The sequence below is a fragment of the Osmerus eperlanus genome, chromosome 24 (genome assembly GCF_963692335.1).
Source record: "Osmerus eperlanus chromosome 24, fOsmEpe2.1, whole genome shotgun sequence".
Classification (NCBI taxonomy): domain Eukaryota; kingdom Metazoa; phylum Chordata; class Actinopteri; order Osmeriformes; family Osmeridae; genus Osmerus; species Osmerus eperlanus.
The window spans coordinates 4,923,573-4,946,759 of NC_085041.1; the positions used below are offsets into that span (position 1 = coordinate 4,923,573).

The 23,187-nt window shown below is 53.8% G+C and overlaps 1 protein-coding gene across 8 annotated transcripts in view; it reads left to right on the forward strand.

Moving 5' to 3' along the window:
• Nucleotides 1–23,187, forward strand: part of shroom2a (shroom family member 2a) — a 29,022-nt gene that overhangs the window by 3,875 nt on the left and 1,960 nt on the right. For 2 of the 8 annotated variants that reach the window (XM_062450138.1, XM_062450144.1), the window contains 11 exons: nt 3,635–3,783; nt 11,738–11,839; nt 12,207–12,224; nt 12,507–12,629; nt 12,818–15,344; nt 15,853–15,935; nt 18,552–18,617; nt 19,337–19,918; nt 20,549–21,220; nt 21,555–21,729; nt 22,022–22,294. In XM_062450138.1, the coding sequence (XP_062306122.1) occupies nt 3,635–3,783; nt 11,738–11,839; nt 12,207–12,224; nt 12,507–12,629; nt 12,818–15,344; nt 15,853–15,935; nt 18,552–18,617; nt 19,337–19,918; nt 20,549–21,220; nt 21,555–21,729; nt 22,022–22,294 (4,770 nt within the window). Of the gene's footprint in view, nt 1–3,634; nt 3,784–9,098; nt 9,378–11,737; nt 11,840–12,206; nt 12,225–12,506; nt 12,630–12,817; nt 15,345–15,852; nt 15,936–18,551; nt 18,618–19,336; nt 19,919–20,548; nt 21,221–21,554; nt 21,730–22,021; nt 22,295–23,187 lie in introns of those variants that run through there. The other 6 variants (XM_062450139.1, XM_062450145.1, XM_062450141.1 and 3 more) reach the window with 6 other exon arrangements.

The window sequence follows — 23,187 nt, forward strand, 5'->3', positions numbered from 1 at the left end:
AGTCTAACTGTTACCCTTTAGTTTTATAGTCTGACGTCTGGATAGTATGTGAAGGACTCCGTTTGTAAAGATCACAGTGCTCCTGATCCATCTGTGTTCGGTTCCTCCTGTGTGCTCGACTGTGAGCTCATAGCAGCCTGGGTTGGAGGTACACAGTCATAATAGCCTCAGGAACACCCAGTCCTCACAGTGGAGGACTGAAATGATAGACTCTGTGAGTCATTTTCCCTAATTTAAGATCTTTGTGGATTCTTTAATGAAAGGGAATAAAACCCTTTCGAAGATTGAAGACCGTCGGAGCATTGTTTAAACTGGGAGAAAAAAATAATCTGGATCTAATTAAAATTCTCGACATTCCACTCGTGCCCGCGTTATGTTTTGCCAAAGGTCTTCATGGACTTTGTTTAAGTCCCCTGTCTGAATAAACCTAAATAATCCTGTTTTACACTGCACGCACCTTACGCTTTCAGAGAACACATTTTAGCTCTGCTAAAGACTTCTTTAAAAGAGGCAGGGGGGGAATCTGGAGGGAAATGTCGAAGCTCAACTTGTTGTGACATGTTTTATGTCCTGAACAATCACCCACATTCACAAACTGGTTTTGCCAATTAAGAATTCTTTGTGAGACATGTTTGTGCCTTGGTCCTGACTGTTTGGGAATTGCTCAACCACTGGAGGGAAGACCGCAGTCGGAACGGAACATTTTAAGTGCATCAACTTGTTGGAAAGAGTATCTTAGCCCAGTTTTCTATTGAACTTTGAAGTAAAAAAACAAAAAAAACATGACTTTGTTCAGTCTGTAGTTTTTTTGGGAGTCTCAGGGTTATTTACCATAGGAGGTGCTGGGGACGGATGGGAACACACACCAGGAATGTTTAGACTATCCTACCAGAGCTGGACAAGAGGGGGATGTCGGATGGTGTGTGTGTGCATGTGCTCGGCGAAGGCAGGGACTAGCTCACAGCTCTTAGGGAGAAGAATCCTATTTGATGGAAGCGGAATGTTGGTGGACGGTGGAATGTTGGATGTGGGAGTCAGAGGTCTTTCCTTTTTCTAGTCAGGGCTTTTGATTTTTTGTGTGTGTGTGTTAATGTATAGCTTGTGTGCGTTTTATAAGTTGTAAGGAAAAGGTTTGCAAGGTGTTAAAAATGTTACCTGTTCATTAACTGGCTACCTGTGGGCTTTTTGCTTCACTGGAAGCCTAATAGAAAGATGCTTGGTCAGGCACGTAAAAAAGCCTGCAGACAGCCTGCTCCCCACCATACCTAAACATGCATGTGTCAGATAGCCATAGGACTGGCTGTGTTCTGTCTTTACTAGTCGGCCCCCAGCAGGGAATATATGTGTGGGAGGCCTGGCCAGAGACAGAAGCCTTGTGTTATGACTCGCGTCCGCACTCGTCTAACGCTGATAAACGACGTGAGACGCTCAGACCTGGTTATCTGACCCCCAGCTCCAGCACTAAGCCGTGCGTAGGCGAAGCCGTAGGCCAGACTTAGTCCCTGGGATCACAATGTCCTGTCAGCACAGCGCACAGGACGCCCGTCAGCAGAAAACCCCACATTCCTCCCCGCCAGCACCACATCCTTCCCTCGTCGCACCACGGAGAGACATCTGGCTATTTTTGGCAGGACACGGGTGTAGGGGGGGTCCCCAGGATGAGGAGAGTTTGGGGGGGGGGGGGGATATTGGCGTAGAGGAAGACTAGCCTTGAGCTGAGAGGGGATCTCATCATCCCAGGTCCACTTAGCAGGGTGAGAACACTAGCACGTCGAGAGAGAGAGAGAGAGACGTCAGCGCCTTGCTGGGTTTCCTCTTTTCCATTGTTTCAGCTCTTTCTTTTCCTCGCTGTGGAGAAGAGCATCCTGTCAAGCTGTTTTGAATTATTTCTCTGTGGTTGTTTTAAATGGGGGGGGGGGGCAGCTTACAGAGGTATCCCGAGAAAAAAAAAACTTTGCCTCCTTGAGCGCTGTGTGGACTCAACCACAGGATGTCACAGAGACCCGGCTGATTTAGAAATAATAAACATCAGGGGTGCTCTGGGTGTGTGCAGCTAGTGCTGGGACGGAGTGAGGCGTACGGGTTGGTCTCGCACTGTTACAGTGTTCTGAGGTGGAAATACGTCGTTAGACTTTTTCGATAAGGTCTCCTGTGTTGGTGGTGTTTGCTTTAGCAGGCTAGTGACTGCAGGCAGTTTCGGGTTTTTGGCCTCCGTATCTCTGCATGCGTCAAGTCTCAGACCGGTTATGTACAACAGCAGCAGCAGAAGAAGTGTAGTGATGTCATCCATCCTCCTCGGTTTTGATAGGCCAACACCTTTTACTCGCTGTAGATTGTGAGGCACTGACTCATACAGCAGTGTGTGAACTGTGTCTGAGAAGAACAAACATTGCGCGCCGTTTCAGGAATTCGATATTATGTTACCCTTCGATCGATATCCGTAGTTCACCATTCAGTGTTTCTCCAAGAGTCCTCTTTTATAAGGAAAAACGAGGAAAGGTGAATATTATTCAGAGGTATCTGAATCTTATCTGCCGTTAGGTCAGATCACGGCCTAGTGGGTTGGAAAGGTACACATAGCTCTCTGAGTCATTATGCACTCACTCCCCCTCTGCTCCCCTCCCCCTTTCTCCCCTTCACTCCCCTCAGCCAGTGGAGGAGTGGAGCTCTCGTTATCAGCTGTACAGCCTGTCTGCATGTTTCCAAGTCTCCACACACTCTTTATTCCCCTCTCTCTCTTTATCTCTCTCTCTTCCTTTGTCCCTCTGCCTCTCTCTCTCTGCCTCTCTCTCTCTCTCTCTCTCTCTCTCTCTCTCTCTCTCTCTCTCTCTCTCTCTCTCTCTCTCTCTCTCTCTCTCTCTCTCTCTCTCTCTCTCTCTCTCTCTCTCTCTCTCTCTCTCTGCCTCAGCCTTTGGTTTCCTTTGTGCCCTGCCCCCCCTCCTGTGTCCTGTGATGTCCAGGGTCCTCATGGTGGGTGTTCAGAAGTAAACACCTGACTCCCTAACCATGGCCTGGCCTGTTTCTCTGGTGACCCCCCTCTTCAGTGACCCTGTCTGGGGGGCGGGGGGGGGGGTGATATCAGGGTGTGATGTCAGTGTTGGGTTAACAGGTCGTCAGTGTTGGGTTAGCAGGTCGTCAGTGTTGGGTTAGCAGGCCGTCAGTGTTGGGTTAGCAGGTCGTCAGTGTTGGGTCAACGCCCTGAAGTCAGTGTGGTCAGTGCCTCTGTGGCTGATCCTAGCCAAGCCCAGCATCCTTGGAGGGGGGTGAGAGCCTGTGTTTTTCCAGGTGTGTGCCCTTCCAAGGCCCTGCGGTGTCCTGCCTACCTCTCCTCAGCTTGGGAACCTATAATAAGGCCTCCCTGACACAAACACAATGTGGTTTGTTGTTCCTGCTCAGACGTTCCTGACCTGCTGTCTTTGATGTGTTTTTACGCCCCCTCCAGGCCTCCTCTCTAGAAATAAACCTCCCCACCCGACTGTCTAAACAAACACTGCTCCGGTCGGTTCTGAAGGGTTCCCGTTCTGTCCTGGTCTGTTGCGATGCCGTTTTTGCCTGTTCTTAGGCGCTTCGTGCCCCGTGCCGTACGGTCCTCTGACGGGGTCCTGGCTGATCTCCAGTGTGTCTTGTGTTTCAGGTGGAGGAGGGCAGCAAGGCGGCGGCCGTCAGCCTCCAGGTGGGAGACGAGCTCATCAACATCAACGACTTCCCCCTTAGCGGCTACAGACAGGAGGCCATCTGCCTGGTGAAGGGCTCCTACAAGACTCTTTCCCTGGTGGTGAAAAGGTACGGCCAAGAGACACCGACCTCCTCCTTTCTCTTTCTCTCACTGTCTCTTTCTCTCTTGCTCTCTCTCTTTCTTTGTCTATATCTCTCTACCTCCCTCTCTTTCTTTCTCTCTCTCTCTCTCTCTCTCTCTCTCTCTCTCTCTCTCTCTCTCTCTCTCTCTCTCTCTCTCTCTCTCTCTCTCCCCCCCGGAGCTCTGGAGCGCACACCTGCTGTTGCCCCTCCCCCTCTCTCTCTCTCTGGCCCTGGTCGCCATGACGACATCCCAAAGAGAGGGATGATTGGATGGCAGCGAGGAGGGAGTTCCCCAGCTGTCTGTCGGGCCTGGCTGTGATGTAGCTGGTTAGTGTGTCAGTGTGGCTCGGGCCTGTGGTCCTGTTCACTGACCTGCTCTCCCGTGCTCACACTAACTGGATCGGCCTGTTCAGCCAGATTGAGCCGTGCCGCAGAGTTCAGGGTTGTTTACACAAACAGGAGGAAGTGGCTGGAGGGGTGACATCACTCTCCAGTGTATCAGACCCCACCCTAGCTGGTGTGGGAAACACCTGTCGTGGGAAAATGGCTTCTGCCCCGTGCTAATCCACTAATCTTGTCTCCCAGTCACTACCGATCTTATCAGCTTAGATCCTTTTTTATTAATTCTGTCGCCCTTTGCCACAAAGAGACGACAGCAACAATAAAAGAGAGTGTTTGCATGGTCCCTCCTGGAGGCTGCGTTTATTCAAAACAAACGCATGCCAACTTCCCTCTTCCTGGTTTCCTCTCTTGTCATGGAGGACAAACCGGCACGCTCCCACGAACAATAAGCTCACGTCACTCAATGAACCCTCACACGAGCTCTACAAACTGACACCCTGCTATGGGTGGAGTGTCCAGTAAGGTAACTTCTGAATCATTTGGACCCATGTCCAGGCAGATACGTTCTAAAAGGCCTCATTGTGTGCAAAACACTGCTTTCTTTGTCTGGACTTCACGCCATGTCATTTAATATCAGAACGTAAGCCCTAAGCAAACACGCTTCCACAATAGCGTCTTCTCTCGTCTGTGCTCGTCCCCTGGCAGAGACGCACAGCTGTGGGGGTCCTCAGCTGTCTCTAGTTGGGTGTGTTGCGGATGGCTGTGCGTACTGTACGGCTCACCACAGCAGGAACAATGACTCTGGAGGAGATGGGGAACCCATGACACGCACGAGCCTCTCGATTCTTCTGCGCCCAGCTCTGGACTCAATGATCCCTTTTCTGTCTCGTCATCCTAACTCTGCGCCTGCTGACATGTTTCTTTCTCTCTCCCCCTCTCCCTCCCTCCCTCTCTCTCTGTCCCTCTCTTTCTTTCTGGCTCCCTCCGTTTCATTCTCTTCCTCTCTGCGGATGTGAACCGTAGTCATAGTAGATGACGCAAAGAAAGTGAAACGGCCGAGGTGACACCGGCAAGTTGTGGCTGGGTTTGAGGCTTGTCGCAGGGCTGCCCCCGATTTTAGATGTGATCTCCCCGGGGCGCAGTGTGCCTGAGAGAGGAATGCTGCTCGTACCAGAGTGACCATCTGATCCCCTGAGAGCACCTTTTCACATCTCCACAAGGACTCTTGTCTCCGGCCGCATTTAGTCGTGATTATACGACGAGCAGGAAAACATCCCTAGCCTGTCGTTATGCAAAGCCACAAAAACAAACCGGAGTCTGAATTAGACTGGAAGATTCCGAGGCTCAGTCGCTACTGGGACCTCAAAGCTTGGCTGTCTGACATCTCCCCCATGCTAATTGGCATGTGATTGTTGATAGTGTTAGCCTGTAAAGATGCCTACAAACGTTTTCCAAGGTGATTCAGGTCTGGACATGGCTTGCAATGTGGGCTTGGCCATTCCATGTAGCAACAATTTGTTAGCACGCTACTCTAGGGCACCACCATAGCACACCTTTCTTAATAAAATAATGGATTCACTTTTATGTGAAGCGGTGTATTTTTCCAAATAACGTGTATTGAATTGAAGGGGGGGGGGAGTTGGGGGGGGGAGTTAGAGATACCAGGTATATACCTGGTATCTCATGATCTGCAAGCAAATGTTCCACCACTGAACTACACACATTCCCCAGCCTTCCTAGTTTGTATTCTCTTCAGTATGCGTAAGGCAGTGTTGTGGCCCGGTCAAGCCGGCAGGGGGTGGAAACTTCCAGAACCTGCTCCCGTCTGCAGGCGTGGCCACGGAGTGGGAGGGGCCTGGCTCCAGCCTCTTACCTGTGATGACTCATGTGGAACGATGAGGTCATCAGGAGGCAGGGCCTGGCACAGGTGACCGTGGTGCAGACACAGGTGGGGTAGCAGAGACTATGGGATGTGGTAACCAACGGTGTTGAGCTTTGACACGTTTTCAGACAAGAGGTGTTAAGTGATCATTTGTTGATCAGCTTTTGATGCTACTGATATGGAGCCACAGAATGCAGAGATCTGGCAGATTGTAGAAGAAAAAAACGTCAAGCTAAACTTTTAATCTCTCTAAATTGGATAGTCTGGTGTCTTTGCCTAGTGACATAAGTAGAGAACCTAGCTGTGATTCTGAAGGCTGTCTAAGCTGTCTTGTGAGACAGTGCTTGCTTGGTTTGTTTATCTTGGGGTTCCATTCCCTTGGGGTTCGTATGCAGTCAGCATAAAGAGTGCATAGGAACAAGTATGTGTTTGGGTCAGAGGGTGTATGGATGTTGCAGAGATCTGTGGTATGTTCAGCCTAGTCACAGAGCCATCTAGTGGTCTCAAGTTATGCACGCAAAAGAAAGTTGGACTTTTTGCACTTTTGTCAAATTCTTTGCATTGACCACATAGCCTTTGCAAGCTAAAAGCAACAAAAATAAACAGTTGTTTTTTCTCTGTCCAGTCCGATCCCAAGGAGGGTTTACATGGTTCAGATGTGCTAATCCCCCCCCCCACACACACACACCATCCCGCTAAATTGTGTTTTGCTCCATCAAGGTGACATGACACAGCTTTCATTTCATGGATATGGATGGGGAGTAGAACTATTTTCCCTGCCCCCCCTCTCCCCAAGAGACAGAATAATCTAGAATGACTCCAGCGTTCCAGGCTGATGACTTTAACCTTAAACAGAGCAGCAGGCGGTTGCTCGTTCGTGTTGAACACTTACTGAGGTATGTAACCCTAAGCACTTTCTCATGTCTGCTCTGAATTTATTGCTGAATCAACACAGTAAGTGCTACCCCTCACCGTCCAACTAAAGGCCAAGCACTGCTAAGGGATCTGAATCGGTAACCTAGTTTGTGTTTTAATGCAGCCTAGCATAGCAAAGGAAGCATCTATGAGGTATGTTATGCCATCAGCTAATTATTAGCGGCTTATATTAGCTGCTAACATAAGAAAAAATGCTCAAACATTAGCTGCTAATTTTAGCAGACAAGGGGGAAAAATTGCCTTATTTTTGCCACTTAATGAAGCAGAGGGACCCAAGTTTTGAGGATCCTCCAGGTGTTGAGGGGGGCCCAGGTGTTGAGGGGGGCCCAGGTGTTGAGGGGGGCCCAGGTGTTGAGGGGGGCCCAGGTGTTGAGGGGGGCCCTGGGTGTTGAGGGGGGCTCAGGTGTTGAGGGGGCCCCGGGTGTTTAGGGGGGCTCGGGTGTTTAGGGGGGCTCGGGTGTTTAGGGGGGCTCGGGTGTTGAGGGGGGCCCGGGTGTTGAGGGGGGCCCGGGTGTTTAGGGGGGCCCGGGTGTTGAGGGGGGCCCGGGTGTTGAGGGGGGCTCGGGTGTTGAGGGGGGCTCAGGTGTTGAGGGGCAGTGTGTCAGCACAGACAGCCAGTGACTCGCCGCCTGGTATTCCACTCAGCCCAGGAATGTGCCGGTCATTATGGCTCGCTCACGGTTCAGCTCTCCCTCCCATCCATGACTGGCCTGATTGTGAGTGCTGCTTTGTTAAATCCAAAGGGGGAGGGGGGGAGGGGGGTAGAATCACCTCCAGGATCCAGCATTTTCTAGCGTTACATTTAATGATGTGTTATTGCCACCCTCTGTTAAGTGATCAGGTCTGGCCATTAAGCATGGATGGATTATCCACTGTTTTAAGCAACAGTCAAGAACCAACATCCCTGCCTTAAGTAAGAAAAAGGGTCAGAGTTAACTAGACCCTCTAATCTGATTACCAAATACCTCATCAAAACTAAAGGCCTTTTTAATCGTTCGTGTTAATGATGTTCGGTTCAACATGTGAAATGGCAGCGTTTGTATTGATGCATGAGACTTCAAATTAAACGTTGAATGTAGTTCCCTGGCTGGTGGGGGGGGGGGGGGGGGGGGGGGGGGGGGGGGGGGTTAAGAGCAGCCAGCGTTTTAGTGAAGTTAAAAGCCTTCAAATGGCCCCCTGTCTGGAATGTATGCTCCAAGGATCCCCATACAATAGATCATTGTGAAAGGTTGTTTAGTAAAGCCCTCCTATCAACTTTAGGCCCAAACAGTTCTTCGCTAATCTTCTTGCCTGTCACCAGACTGAGTTTTAATCAAAACTTTGGAGGTCAGGCTGTAATCTAAGTCTGTTTTGAAGTCTCCTACAAAGTTTCTGTTGTTGAACTTAGCCGGTGTCTGTATGAACCAGGTGGTGTAGGTTTGTTATCTGCGGTCAGACGGTATCAGAGTGACCATACAATCTGCTCACAACCCTTCTTTAGGAGGCGTTGAAAGTATCCTTGAACTAAAGACCCTACTTCGTAATATGGCCTTGCAGCTTCTGTTTTGTCTTAATACTTTCTGTTGGCATTTTCAAGAATTTTAGCATGTAGCCAGCCAGCCATTTCTAAATTACACTGTCATCTGTTTAGTTTCATCCTTTAAAAAGTATGTTGTGGCTGCTCAGGTGATAAGGCCAAGCTGTTGATGTCCCCAAAATCAGACAGTTAGCTGATTTGCGTTTGTCTGATTGTTGAAATCATCCGCTGCTGACGTCTGTGTTGGGGTGCGGGGGGGGGGGGGGCCTGCTGCGTTCCCTAGCTACCGAGGGCTTTAGAAAACCACCGTGGCCTTCCACCTCAACCGATCAACCTGTTGCCATAGGGATGAGAGAAATGCACGTCTGCCTCACAACACAAGGAGAGTCCACCGTTTCAACTCATTAGCATACCGGCCACCGGGAGCCAATGGGACGGCGCAAGGTGCCGGATTACTCAAAGGGGAATGGCTGGGACAAAGGCCCTCCTCCTTCCCTTATACACCCCACCGCCCCCTTTCAGGGGTAAACCTCACCCATGATCCCTAGGGAAATCTGCCCTGGCTGGTACCCACACAGGCAGTAGAAGTTTCAGAGTCGGCGTGTCAGGGTGGCTTACGTCGCAAGGCTGTCGGGTGTGTGGCCAGTGTGAGGACCTCGCGGTGGCTGTTTGGTCCAGGCCGTTGAGGAGGGAGAGGTGCCGTGCACTGATGGCCAGAGCCCGGTGGTACTCAGTGGTCTGAGTGTGTCTTTGTCCCGGGCCCCCCCCCTTTTTGAAGTGCCTGTGGAATGCGGTGCGTGAGGAGCCCAGCTAGCTCAGCTCTCTGGAGGTCTGTGGGTTTGCTGCTGGTCTGCTGCCCCGCTGGAACAACACTGGCTCCCAGGGAACTGGAGAGGATCTGAGGTGAGCAACCAACTCCTCACTTTCTTGTTCCCTTCCCTGCCCCCCCCCCCCTCACACACTCCGCCCTCTGAGAGCCTGGTGAGTTGATTGGCGCCTCCTCTCTCGTGTGTTCTTTCAACTGACTTTTTTAAGTTTGAAGTGTTGTATTGTTTTTCTTTGCTGTGTAAACTTGCTTCTGGGTACTGGAGGGTGTTATTTGTTGCTGTGACACATGGATCTGGATCACCGGTGTAGCATATGGACCGCTCTCAAGGCTGTGTTTTGTGACCCCAATAACAGTCTGGATTATTGTGTTCAATCAGCACAAGGCCAGGCATCATTCAGGTTAAGCCATCATCAGCAACATTCAGCATTTCATAATCAAATAGGCCTACCAGATAATCTGTTAATGTCGGTCTCACACAGTGAAGTATAACCCTGCTAACGGGATAGATGACACCATCACTGTTTGCTGATGCTCGTCTGCGGTTCCAGAGTGGTTCTGCAGGTCCTTGAGCCTACATGGCTACTATTCTTGAGGCTAAATGTTCTTACCAGTTGGCAGTTAGGTCCTCGCGAGGGACGTGTTTACTTTTGAATGTGTCTCTGTGAAGAGGTGAAGTGAGTAGGGGTTTTCCACAGTTCAACCCCCCCTCCCCCCACCACCACACACACACTCCCCCTCCTCCCTGTCTAGCCCCCCTGCTCCACTGATTCACTCTCCTGGCATATCTGTGCCGGTCCAGCTGTAGCCCTGACAATACGGCTAATAAAGCCAGGCTCGTTTGCATATGAATGGCGCGCGGCACCATGTGTGGCTAGCTGCCGAGTGCTCCAGAAAGACAGACTCGGTGGAGCCCAGGAAGACAGAGCCTCACTCCGGCCCTCTCTTTGTCCCCTCTAAACAAGACTGGAGGATCAGTTCGGAAAAGGTTTCTTCCGCTTTTGCCACTTCGCCCAGCGAGACGGTGAGGTTTCCCCCGTCCGCTGGTGTGGAATTCAGCCGGCGTGGCTTGACTGCTGATGTGGCCGTCGAACGGAACTGTTCTTGACCAGCGGCGTCCTCTGACCGTTCAGGTCTCGACCCAGCGTGGCGGAGGGGGGGGTCCGGTGACCTTTGACCTTGTGGCTTTATAGGGCAACGAGGGCACGTCCCATTCCGATGGGAAAGAAAGTAAAGCTTTGTTTAGTTGAGCTCATCAGATTCACAACACCCTCTTGATCCTAAGAAGGTTAGACTAGTAGGAGTCTCGTCCGTGTAAGTGAGCTAATGCAGGCGCTGGGAAGTTCTGGGTTTGAGGAAATGTTTCGGGTAGTTTTTGTTTTTCTTACATGTGAGGTGAAATGTGTGTCTAGGAACAAAGCTCATCCCAGTGTGTCACAGCCACATGGGATAAGAGCTGGAGTTATGCAGCCAGATGACCTCAATCTCAGCTCAAACCTCAAGCACTTAGTTACAGACCATGAACATAGACAGCGGTCACCTAGCCTTCAGGACAACAGAGGCTGTTTACAGCCCGGGCTGTGTAGGTAACCAGCCCACTGCCAGACGCCGTCCCTTCACCTGCCTCCACATGATGTCACCTACGCTGTCCTTAACCAGCCAGGTCACCCCTCTCAGCAGGCCGCCCGGTGACACCGTTAAGCGTCACCGGGGGGCAGGAAGGGACAGGATCTGTCTGGGTGGCAGACGACAGCTTGGCCCGAGGGGGTGATGCGGCTGATCCGGGGTTTTGTGAGAGATTCTGTGGCCTCTAAAGCCCCCCCCTGCCCCCCCGCCCCATGCTGGGCTGTGGAGCCCCATGGGGGACATATGGCAGTCTGAGCACACAGCCTGGCTCTCTGGCTCTCCTCGCCTCTGTCAGCCTGTTCCCTCAGCCAGTCTGCTGACGGGAGGGTGATGTTTGTGAAGGCCTCACCCTGCTTCTGCATGAGAAGGTCATTCTGCACACAATCAGTTTTTTTGTTTTGTTTTTGTATTCTATATATATTTTTTGCTTTTAATTCCATCGTTTTTTTATATCAAGGTTTTTGGTTATTTCATCTGTGTGCATAGTTGTTTTCAAGGCACAGGGTGAGCAGTCACTAGTTTGACCAGGAGAGGGGGCCATGAAACCATGCTTTTGTAGGCACATAGTTTAGGAACAAGGTCAGCATTTTCTACTTGAGCTTTTCCAATAATTTCATGCAGCCTGAAGGTTGAATGTTTTGGAGGTCCAATTAGTATTTTATGAAGGTTGCAATATTATATATTAAATCCTTTGCGCACAAAAAACCACACACACACACAATGTCAGTGCTTTGTGAGTTTTACCGTTGTGTATGTGATCAGTTTTGAGCTGCCATTCAGCTTGTGTGTCCCCTCTTCCTGTTGCCTCCAGGAATATGAAAATGGTGGATATTGTAGCTCAGAAAATGCCCTCAGAAAGCGACGTGCATGTGGCCAGGAGCTTTCTCACGAAGATTTTGCGAAGTTCCATGAGGTATGGTACCAGTAGCTCACCAGCAGCACCTCTCCATGTCTCCATCAACCACCATCCAGTCTGGCATGTTCCCATTTGATTCCATGATCCCATTCTCCTGTCGTGGGGTCACCCACCCTCCCATACCAGCTCTCCTCATCCCCAGATGCAAACTCCCTTTGATTTAGTCCCCCCTCTGTCATCCAGCTGTTTCATTGTCTCATCACATGTGATGGTCTGTGATTTGGTCATGTGACGGCGGTTGCTGTGCTCGTGTTCGTCGCTCCGCTCGTTTCCGCGGATACGGCGACTGCTCATCTTCGTCGACCTCCCGTCGTGCTGATCTGTGTTTGTCTCGTTCTACCCCCTCTCCTCACATGCGTTACAGGAAGAACCGTTTCAGAGGGTAGGTTCCCGCCTGCATGGCTCTGTGTGTCCGTGTTCCGGCTGTATCATGTGACTCAATGTTCCACCTCAAATCTTATCTCTAGTTCTGTGATTTTTACTTTTGTAGTTGCCTACGCTCTGTAATTTCAAGTCTTCTGTACTTGTTGGCTGTTTTTGTGGTTAATGTTGAGTTCTGTGGTTTATAAATGGAAGTACATGCATTCCTGTGTTCCATACAGGCTTGCTCTCTAATCCAGAGCTGCTTTTTCCTCTCTCTCTCTCCCTCTCTCTCTCTCCCCAGGAGAAATGAACCCGTAAGCAGGCCTCACTCCTGGCACGCCACCAAGTTCAACGAGAGCCAATCGGAGACTGCCAAAATCCAGTCTCCGCCTCCGCCAGTCTGGCACACAAGATATGATGCAAGGTAGCTCAAGAATCATGAAACAAGTTCCCAATCCTTTCCCTCCTAGAAATAAAGCAAATTGAATTATATACATAAACAAAAAAAGCCTTTCTCAAAATCTCTGAGAAACCTGTGCATTTAAACGTTGTTTCTAAAGTGTGTCCATTCAATGGAGCTTTCATGCCCTCATCCCTGATCTGTGTCCCCAGTTCCTCCTCCACCGATCTCTCCACCGGCTGGGAGCAAACCAACCTGCGCAGAGTGTCCGACCAATTCAGCTCCCTGGGCAGCATGGACAGCCTAGAGCACGTCCCTCACCCCTACCCCTCCGGCCGCCTCTCCCCTGCCAAGTCCAACACCAGCGCGGAGCACCTGGGGGGGGGCGGCGGCGGGGGCGGCAAGCGCGACTCGGCCTACAGCTCCTTCTCCACCAGCTCCGGCACGCCCGACTACACGCTGTCCAAGAGCAACGCCGCCTCCACGGAGAACGTGCTCTACAAGGTCAGCCAGTGGGACTCGGGCGGCCGGCACAGCAACGGCAGGCACAGCCAGAGCCTGAGCGAGGGGGCGAAGGCGGACGAGCGGGCCGGGTACCTGCAGCTCCCCGGGGGGCCCGCGGGCCGGGAGAGCCCCCGGCCGGAGGAGCAGCCGCCCGGTCCTCGCCCCTCCAACTCGGGCCGGGCCAGCTTCGGCCCCGTGTGGCACGTACCAGAGAAGAAGAAGCCCACCCACTCGCCCTCCCCTCCTCCGCCCCTGCCGCCGGTGCGCAGTGACAGTTTTGCCGCCACCAAGGTCCACGAGAAGGGCCTCGTCATAGCCTACCCTGAGGACCCTGACCCCCACCTCCACACCAAAGCCCCGGAGGCCTCCGACACACGGCGTGGTTACAGCCTCTCCGCGAAAAACGACGCCGGCGGTCCTCACGTTTCATCCGATAGCTACCACCACAACCAGCTCAACTCCAACAAGCTGTACTCCCTCTCCAGTACCGACGTGAGGCTGGGCCCGCCCCCGTACGCCTACACACCTTACCACCAGCGCCAGTACAGCGACGAAAGCACTTTCTACTCCCAGCCCAGGACCCCGTCCGCAGCCAAACCGCACAACATCAGTGCCTACTACAGCAGCATGCAGGAGCTGCCCACCAACAACTTCACCCAGACGTACGGCCACACCCAGACCCCGGCCCCCGCCACCTCCCTGTCCAGCACGGCCATCGACCAGAACCCAGACGGTGCCGGCCACACCCGCTACTACTGCGTGACGGCCCGCCAGCCGGCATCACAGGCCCAGGTGGGAAAGACTGAGGACGGAGGAAGGGGAGCGTGTGTGGAAACGGTGAGCAGCGAGAGGGCACCCCTCAGCCCCCAGACGCTCCAGAAGACCAAGTACCAGCTATCTCAGCCACAGCCGGCGCACCCCACCGCAAAGGACAGCAACGGGTACGGTCAACAGGACGACCCGGCGCCACGCCACAAGCTGCCGGCTGTGCTGGCGCCCCCTGCCGGACCGGAGGGGCCAGCCAAGCACGGCGGGGACAACAGGGGCAGCCAGAGGAGGCTGGATGTTCAGAACGCCGAAGCCCACTACATGAGCTACCCTCCCAGCAGACAACCAGACCAGAGGAGGTCCCTGTCCACGCAGCACAGAGAGCCGGACGTCAGGCCGGGGGGTCCCCAGGGAGTCGGGATCTCCCCCCAGACCACGCCCTTGCTCCACTCTCTGTCGTCCGAGAGCGCGGGCCGGGGCGACGCCCCCGACCCGCTGACCCTCCAGCAGATGCGCCGAAGCGAACGCTTCGCCACGACCCTCCGGTGCGAGATCCAGATGAGGCGGGCCAAGCTGCAGAAGAGCAAGAGCGTGGCCGCCCTCAGCGGGACGAGCGAGGCGGCGGAGGAAGAGGAGGAGGCGGCGGAAGCCGAGTCTCAAGAGAACTCGGTGGCCTCGCCGTCCTCGGAGGGCTCCTTCAGCAGCACCTACAAGGACCACTTGAAGGAGGCGCAGGCCAGGGTCCTAAAGGCCACCTCGTTCAGGAGGAGAGACCTGGAGCCCGTCCTGCTGGAGCACTCCGGCTCGGACGGTCTACCCGGGTACCCCTCCTCCGTCCTGGGCCGCAAAGACTCCAATCCCTTGCCCAGCGTCTCCGAGGCGCCGCCCAGCCGGTCCGGCGGCAGTCAGGTGACCCGCATCGGAGGCAGGAAGCGTTTCACAACGGAGAGGAAAGTGCGGTCGTACTCTGAACCCGACAAAATCCACGAGGTGGGCGTGGAGGAGGGCGTGGCGCCCCCCGAGAGAGCAGACTCCATGACGGACCGAAGGAAGCTGTTCGAGACCACCGGGAAACCCGCCTTCCCCAAACCCCTCCCCAAGCACGGCCCGCAGAGCAGCTCGGAGGCTCCCAGAGAGCCCCAAGCGAGGGCCCTGGCGCCCAGCAGGGGGTCGGAGGACGGCCTCTGCGAGGCCCGGACCCGAGGCCTCCCCCCCGCGGAGTACCCGGAGGAGGCCCGAGGCCTGGAGGTCTCCCACAGGCAGGCCCTCCTGGAGCAGCAGAGGCTGGGGACCTTCGCGGAGTACGAGGCCACCTGGAGCCTCCCCAAGAAGCCGGCGGAGACCAGGGCGTCCGGGCGCTACCGGTCCGCCGACAACATCCTGGACCCGGCCGCGGAGGAGCGGACCAAACCCACCTGCGTCCACGAGCGCTCGCGCTCCTCCCCTTCGGCCGACCTCTACGGCCAGGTAACTCCTCCCACCCGCAGGGAAACAGTGTTTTTTTTTTCATTTTTTTTTTTCATTTTTTTGCATCTCACGCATACCAATAAGGTGAATGTAGAACTTGGAAGGCAGGCGCTTTTATGGAAGTTGATGTATACTGTGTATTTAGAATCTGTTATAAAGGTGAGATCCAGTGGCGTCTACAGACACTGCACCCTGAGTCAGTGATGCAGGCACAAAAGAAATGGGCTAAGTCAAATATTAATCTATGTTTCCTCATAAAGACACACCCTTAGACAAAGAGAGGGAGAGAGAGAGGTCATCTGACAGGAGCTTTCTTGCGTCACCTTTCTTCCTTCGAAGCAGCAAGCAGCGAAAGCACTCGTTACACATTCGCAGCACAAGCTGTTGAACTAGGTTTTTTTTTCTCGTATATTTTCTTTTCTGTGACGTCTCCCTTTGCAAGAATGCGTTTTTTGACGATCGTTTGTTAAACGAGCGACACGTGCTCTTGCTTCTCACTTGCTTTCAGAACATTCCGGTACCGGGAAGAAAGTCTGCAGAGCACTGCCAGCCTGAGCACCAGCCTGCAGCCCAGAACCACAAAGTCTCGAGGTGAGGACCCCCGCTTCACACACACACACACACACACACACAACCCATTCTCTCCACCAGGAAATCTGCTCACATCTCTGTGACCAACATCCACATATGGAGTTGGGGAATTTCCATCCTCTAGCCACCTGACATGTGGATTGGGTTTTTTTTTTCTCTCTCTGTGTGAGTGAACTGTCTGGTGAGATGATTAGCCCAGTCTGTGATCTGGGGAGGCATGCCTTCCCCAGGTCAGCTATGTCAGAGAGGAACACTGCCTCCTTTATGAGCCCTCTGGGCATACCAGGGGCATGGCCGGACCCAGCTGTGACTACACAGCCATTCTGTCTGCCTGCCCTTTGTGTCGACAGTGGAAGCGCTTGGTAGTGGGCTGGCGGGTATGCGTGTGTGACACACAGGAAGTGGCGGACCAGCCTTCAGCTCGAATGCCGAAGGGGCGCTGGTCACGTGACCCACTCCTGGTGCCATGGCTTGGGGTCATAGGTGTGTTATCTCCTGGTTGGGGCGTGTGCGGCAGCGTTACTTCTTTCGCTTTACGTATGGGTAGAGAGCATGAAATAGGGAGGATCAAATCAAATTGACATATTCAGCAAGGAATTTGTTGGAAGTTTGTAACTCTGTAATCACAGGCCCGCCTACATGGCAAAGGATCTCAGAAAGAAGACAGTGAAATGGAGATCGGGGGGATAGTCTTCCCCTCTGAGTTACAGGAGTCACACACACCCACGGTGACAGCACAGAGGCTGAAGTTGGTCTCCACCTTGAGGCGTAGCTGGAGGTCCATGTTGGGTGCAGGCAGCAGAGAGCGGGAGTCCCTCTGATCCCTGTGAGAGCAGCCTGGGTGTTTGCTCTGAGGGCAGGGCTCCAGCGCTCCCAACAACTCGTCTGTTTGCTCAGGGTTTCCTACGGCACAGTGCTCCGGGTCCCCCACATCCAGGCCGGGCACGACCACATCCAGGCCGGGCACGACCATATCCAGGCCGGGCACGACCACATCCAGGCCGGGCACAACCACATCCAGGCCGGGCACGACCACATCCAGGCCGGGCACGACAACAGTGACGTTTGAAGCAGCGCTGCGGCTGTACGGGCCGACGCGCCTTTCAAGTGAATGTCTGCTGCCACACAGGTGTTTAGTCTGACGGCACGGTCTGCAGGTGCGTTCCTGTCTGAACACGGGTCTCACAACTGTCTTTCCCGCCTGTCAGAAAGCGTGAGGGAAGAAGCCTGCTCCCTGCTAAATCCGGGACTTCCTGGGACTTGCAAAAGAGGCAGTCTTGGTTTGGCATGCTTTCGTTGAGTCAAGCAGTCAGCAGCATGTTTGCTGGGACTGCTCCTCTACACGAGCCTCTAGATGGTCTAACATCCCATAACCATAAAGGGGGTCAGATGGCTGAGCGGTTAGGGAGTTGGGATATTAATCAGAAGGTTGTTGGTTCAATTCCCGGGCCGTGCAAAATGAGGTTGTGTCCTTGGGCAAGGCACTTCACCCTACTTGCCTCGGGGAGAATGTCCCTGTACTTACTGTAAGTCGCTCTGGATAAGAGTGTCTGCTAAATGACTAAATGTAAATAACCGCACCATACATCTCACTCGAGTAAAACTTCAGTGGAATACAAATCCAGCTGCCCAGATAAAAAGCATAGCAAATATGAACCAGTGTGTTCAAACAGCATAAGGTCTCTTAAGATAATATGAGCCTGACCGGTTTGTCTGGTGTCTGAAAAGGGGTTCCATCTAAAGTTCCCCAGGTGACACCTATTGAGGGTGTCATCTTTAGAATCCTCATCCTCAGGGGCCAGGCCACATGACGGGCTCCTCGGCAGGGTACGGCCTGTGTGGAGGGTGGGGGTGGGGGCTGCAGATAGACGAGCCTGTCGGGTGAAGCCTCTCCTGGGTGTGGTTCTTGATCCGCTGTAAGCGGAGACTCTGGGTCCCGAGAGCCACCTGTCACACAGCCCAGGGACGTTCAGGCGAGCACAGCCGTGTTCCCTCTCTCCCCTGACTGCACCACGAAGCTGCCGAACACGCACGCGAGATGGTGAGCCGCTACGTTGCGCTAACTAGGCGTCGAGCCTTGTAGATCCACTGACGGGTTGTTGTTTCGACTCGCTAGGAAACCCGCTAGTTCTACTGTTCTGTTTGGGTGCGTTTTGTTTTCTAACCGTGTTCATGCTCGACCTGTTTGGAAAGGTGTCCGGTAGCCTGGGAACGGAGGTGGTGAGCGTGCATGCACAACCCTGGTGTGTCTGCGTGTCCGCTCAGGATGAAGGGATGGTGGAGTGAGTCAGGATCTTCTCCCGTCAGATGATGGTGTTCAGCTGGGGTGTGGCTCCGTGCTCCTGTACTTAATGAGAGGTTCCTGGTACCAAACTGTGGGCCGTACTAGTTCTAGCATGCCAACAGTGCAGCTCCCAAACCCCCTGGATTACACTCCCTCTCTTCAGCTGAAGAACGCCCCCAAGTCCCTGCATGCTAACACACGGGATCAGACGTTCAGCTTTTCTCTCTCTCCCTCTCTTCCTTCCTTTCTTTCTTTTTTTTCTTCTTTTATTTTGTTTGTCTTTTTCCGTCTCTTCCCCCTCCTTTGTTCCTTCTTTGTCTTTGGTCCTCAAGCCTCCCTCCTGGCCAGCCTCTCTGTGTCCACGTCCAGCACCGCGGCGGCTCCTCTCCGCCTGTCAGGTACGCATGTGAATGTGCCGCGTGAATGTGCTTTCTCTCATCGACTCAACATTAGCAACACTGAATGATGATACACATAGCGTGTGCGTGAAGGATTGGTTGCGGCCGCTGTCTGGTGTCGTCCTGTTATCGAAGCCTTGTCTTTTTAAAATGGCGTCTGGGTTCATTCTGGTTTTGGTGGGGGGTTTTGTTTTTTGGGGACGGGGGGGTTGAAATATTCTCACAACCAATCTCCTTTCCCGGAGGCCCCGTAGTTCTGTCACTTAAAATCTCCAGGATATCCCCCAGCTCTCTGGAATGGGCCTTCTCTGACCACCATGACCTGCTGAATACACCCAGACAAGAGCCTTTTGTCTCACGCTCTTGACAACCACAGGCCGTAAATCTAGACGTTCTGACAGAGTTAAAAATATCAAATGATTGGGAATGTGGAGAAGGGAGAGAGAGGGAAAATACAGAAGAAAAATTGTCCAGCGGCTGGTGTTGTTACCCCTGTCGACTTGTGGGAATGCAAATATGTCTGCCGTCGCCACGGTTACCGGGGGAGGAAGGTTGCAAAAAACAAAAAGGAGGGGAGAAGTGTGTCAAGTCAGATTAGCCTTAATCGCAGAGGCTGTTCCAGAGCGTGGAGCCCTGGAGCTAAGCTGCATTAGTTCATGTATCTGATGTGGTCCTGGCCTGGCGCGTCACACCCCGGGTGCCTCTCTGTGTCCCCCCAGGTCTTCCAGCAGGAACCATGGAGACGGCAGGGCGCCCGAGAGACCCGCGGACACCGACCGTTTCCCAGAACCACCCCCGCCACCCGTGACAGCCCAGAGCCCCGAGCACAGGCTCTCAGCCGGTCCTGGTCCAGGCTGCCACAGGCCCAGTGACTCGGCCCTCCCAGGCTCCGACCCCTCCAGCGAGCCCCCTGCCGGCCCCCGGAGGCGGGCTCCTGCCCCGCTGAGGCCCCCCCCTCCCAGGCTGGACAGGCCCAGATGTCCAGAGATCGCTCCCCTGCTCGGCAAGTCCCAGGAGGCCCTAACTGCATGCTCCCCGATCAAAGAGCTTAACCCCGCCCCCGTCGCCGCCCCCTCTCCCCGCAGCCTATCGGAGCAGAGCCAAGGACTCCCGGAGAACAAACGGGGAGGCGACAACCCCGTCGCGCCATCCAATCCCCAGCCTGCTCCTCCCTCCCTCTCCGGACCCTCGGGCCAGGCCAAGCCCTCCATGGACGGCCAGCGGTCCCCGTCGCCCCAGTTCGCTCCGCAGAGACTCACTGACAAGCCGCCCGCCTCTCTGCAGGATGAGAACTCCACCAGGTAGGAGAAATCCCTTCTCTACTTTTCTAGTCTATCTCTCACTCACTCTCTCTCTCTCTCTCTCTCTCTCTCTCTCTCTCTCTCTCTCTCTCTCTCTCTCTCTCTCTCTCTCTCTCTCGGGAAGCTATCTCCTGTCTCTCTCTTCTCCACCCACCTATCAAGCCATGTGACTGCTGGTCCGCTTCTGCTCATTGTATCGTCATGCCTCCCAAGTACAAAGAGGCTTATTGAGACCCACTCCATCCCATAATTAACATGTGAATGCTAGCCTGCCCGCTAGCAACACGGCATCATTTAGAGAGGGGCTCCTATGTGTTCTCAGAAAGGCCTCTTTCACTGCAGACGTTTTGTTATCCTGCTGGGCTCTGACATAAGTGATATAATGTGTACTGTAGTGGAGAGGGCTGTCTGTCTGTACGCATGTGAGATCTAGGAGGGATTTTTTTTTTACAAATAAATTCAAATGTAATGTATGTCATCATGTCATATGGTTCCTGATCGGGCCTTGTGTCTGGGTAGAGTAACTGTACCCAGCCGTCACAGACACAGAGGGGGAGAGCTGTCCTGTCAGGTGTCTGCGTGCTGGTCTCTCATCCCCGCCGCCTGTGTTCTGTGTTCCTGACGCTCCAGGACGGAGAACGTGATGGAGAACAGCAGCAGTCCCTCTGCGAGGAAGGTGCCCATCAAGATCGTCCACAGCGAGAGCCTGACGGAGAAGGAGAGCCGCCACTACCTTCTCCACAGCGACTCCCAGGCCGGGCCCCAGGCCCCGGGCGCCCTGAGCCAGGTGGGCAGCCTGGGAGCCCCGGACCAGTCCTACTCCCTGTTCTGTGCCTACTCTCGACAGAGGGACCCGGAGCCCCAGGCCGAGGGAGAGCCAGACCCAGGGCCGGCCCTTCACGCTGACCTGAGGCTGCACATAGACTCAGACACGAGTCCTGAAATCGAGCAGCAAGCTGCAGCTGGCTTCCCGACAGCCCCGCCCCCAGACGTGGCTCCTCCCGCTACCCATCTGCCAGCCCCGCCCACCACAGAGGACCCGCCCCCACCCCCAGAGGCCCCCAGCAGTAACGGCGTGGCCCCCGCCTCCCTCTCTCAGGACGACCAGAAGAGAGAGGAGCTGGCCAGGGACATCATGGGCAAGGATCGGTCCCTGGCAGAGGTCCTGGACCAGAGCAGGATGAAGACCACCATGGACCTGATGGAGGGCATCTTCCCCCAGGAGCAGCAGCTGCTGGAGGGGGCTCACCAGCGCAGGAAGGTGGGGCCCAAGCAGGCCTCCCCCAGGGCTGCCGAGGACAGGTCAGTCCAGCTCGACCCTCCTCCCCACCTCCGTCCTGGGGCCTGAGAGCCGCTAGTGGTGGTGTCATAGTGCTCAAAGTTAGCCGTCTTAATGGCTAAATAATGAATTGCGACCAAACTAAAAGTGCACTCTTTAGGAAACTCAGCCACCCGATGGTGACTTTAGGAACTGCAGCGTATTCATTGATTTAGTTTCAAAGTTTAGTATTCAGTCATTTAAAGTTTCAAACATTTCAAACATTGTTTTGAGAGACTTTTTTTCTCAGCCTGTGCAAGCGTGTTGCCGTGGCTCAGCCATGTTGCCGGGGCTCAGCCGTGTCGCCGTGCGTTACAGGAACGGGGAGGACGAGGCGGCAACGGCGGTCGCCCTGGTGACCAGCTCCACCTACTACAGCACGTCGGCGCCTAAGGCGGAGCTGCTGATCAAGATGAAGGACATGCAGCAGGAGGAGGAGCCGGGCTCCGAGGACGAGCTCCCCGACAACGACCAGGAGCTGGCCGACAAGAAGGTACACACCGCCGCACGCGCGCCCTCGCTTACTCTCTGCACTGAAGAAGTCCCTTATGTCTCCCACACCTGTCTCTCTCTTGTCTCTTTTTATTTATATTTTTTTCCCCTCTCTCTGAGGTTCTGGGGGCGCTTTTGCTTTATGCGTGAATCAGTACAGCCCCAATATCAGCAAGCCTTGTGCCAAGCTTTCAGTCATTGCATCTGACCACAGTGTACCGTTTCGATTCCGAGTGCCGTGTTTGCCCCGCCCCCTCACCGCTGCCTATGCCCCGCCCCCCCCCCCCTTGCAGCAGGAGCTGATTGACAGCCTGAGCAGGAAGCTGCGGGTGCTGCGCGAGGCGCGGGAGAGCGTGCAGGAGGACGTGCTGGACAACAACGCGCTGGGCCGCGAGGTGGAGGCCACCGTGCAGCAGGCCTGCAGGCCCAACGAGCTGGACAAGTTCCGCATGTTCGTGGGCGACCTGGACAAGGTGGTCAGCCTGCTGCTGTCCCTGTCGGGCCGGCTGGCCCGCGTGGAGAACGCCCTCAACAGCCTGGAGGAGGACGCCCCCACCGAGGAGAGGGTGAGGACACTGCAGAGAGACGGCATCCACACGTCATCCAGACATCGTCCACACGTCATCCAGACATCGTCCACACGTCATCCAGACATCGTCCACACGTCATCCAGACATCATCCACACGTCATCCAGACATCATCCACACGTCATCCAGACATCGTCCACACGTCATCCAGACATCGTCCACACGTCATCCAGACATCATCCACACGTCATCCAGACATTATCTACACGTCATCCAGACATCATCTACACGTCATCCAGACATTATCTATACGTCATCCAGACATCATCTACACGTCATCTACACGTCATCCAGACATTATCTACACGTCATCCAGACATCATCCACACGTCATCCAGACATTATCTACACGTCATCCAGACATTATCCACACGTCATCCAGACATTATCTATACGTCATCCAGACATTATCTACACGTCATCCAGACATTATCTATACGTCATCCAGACATCATCTACACGTCATCCAGACATTATCTACACGTCATCCAGACATTATCTACACGTCATCCAGACATTATCTATACGTCATCCAGACATCATCTACACGTCATCCAGACATTATCTATACGTCATCCAGACATCATCTACACGTCATCTACACGTCATCCAGACATTATCTACACGTCATCCAGACATTATCTACACGTCATCCAGACATTATCTACACGTCATCCAGACATTATCTACACGTCATCCAGACATTATCTATACGTCATCCAGACATCATCTACACGTCATCCAGACATTATCTATACGTCATCCAGACATCATCTACACGTCATCCAGACATTATCTACACATTATCCACATCTCATCTGCCTGCTCACAGCTGATCAGTTCCTTCATACCCGATTGACACCAGTTCTGT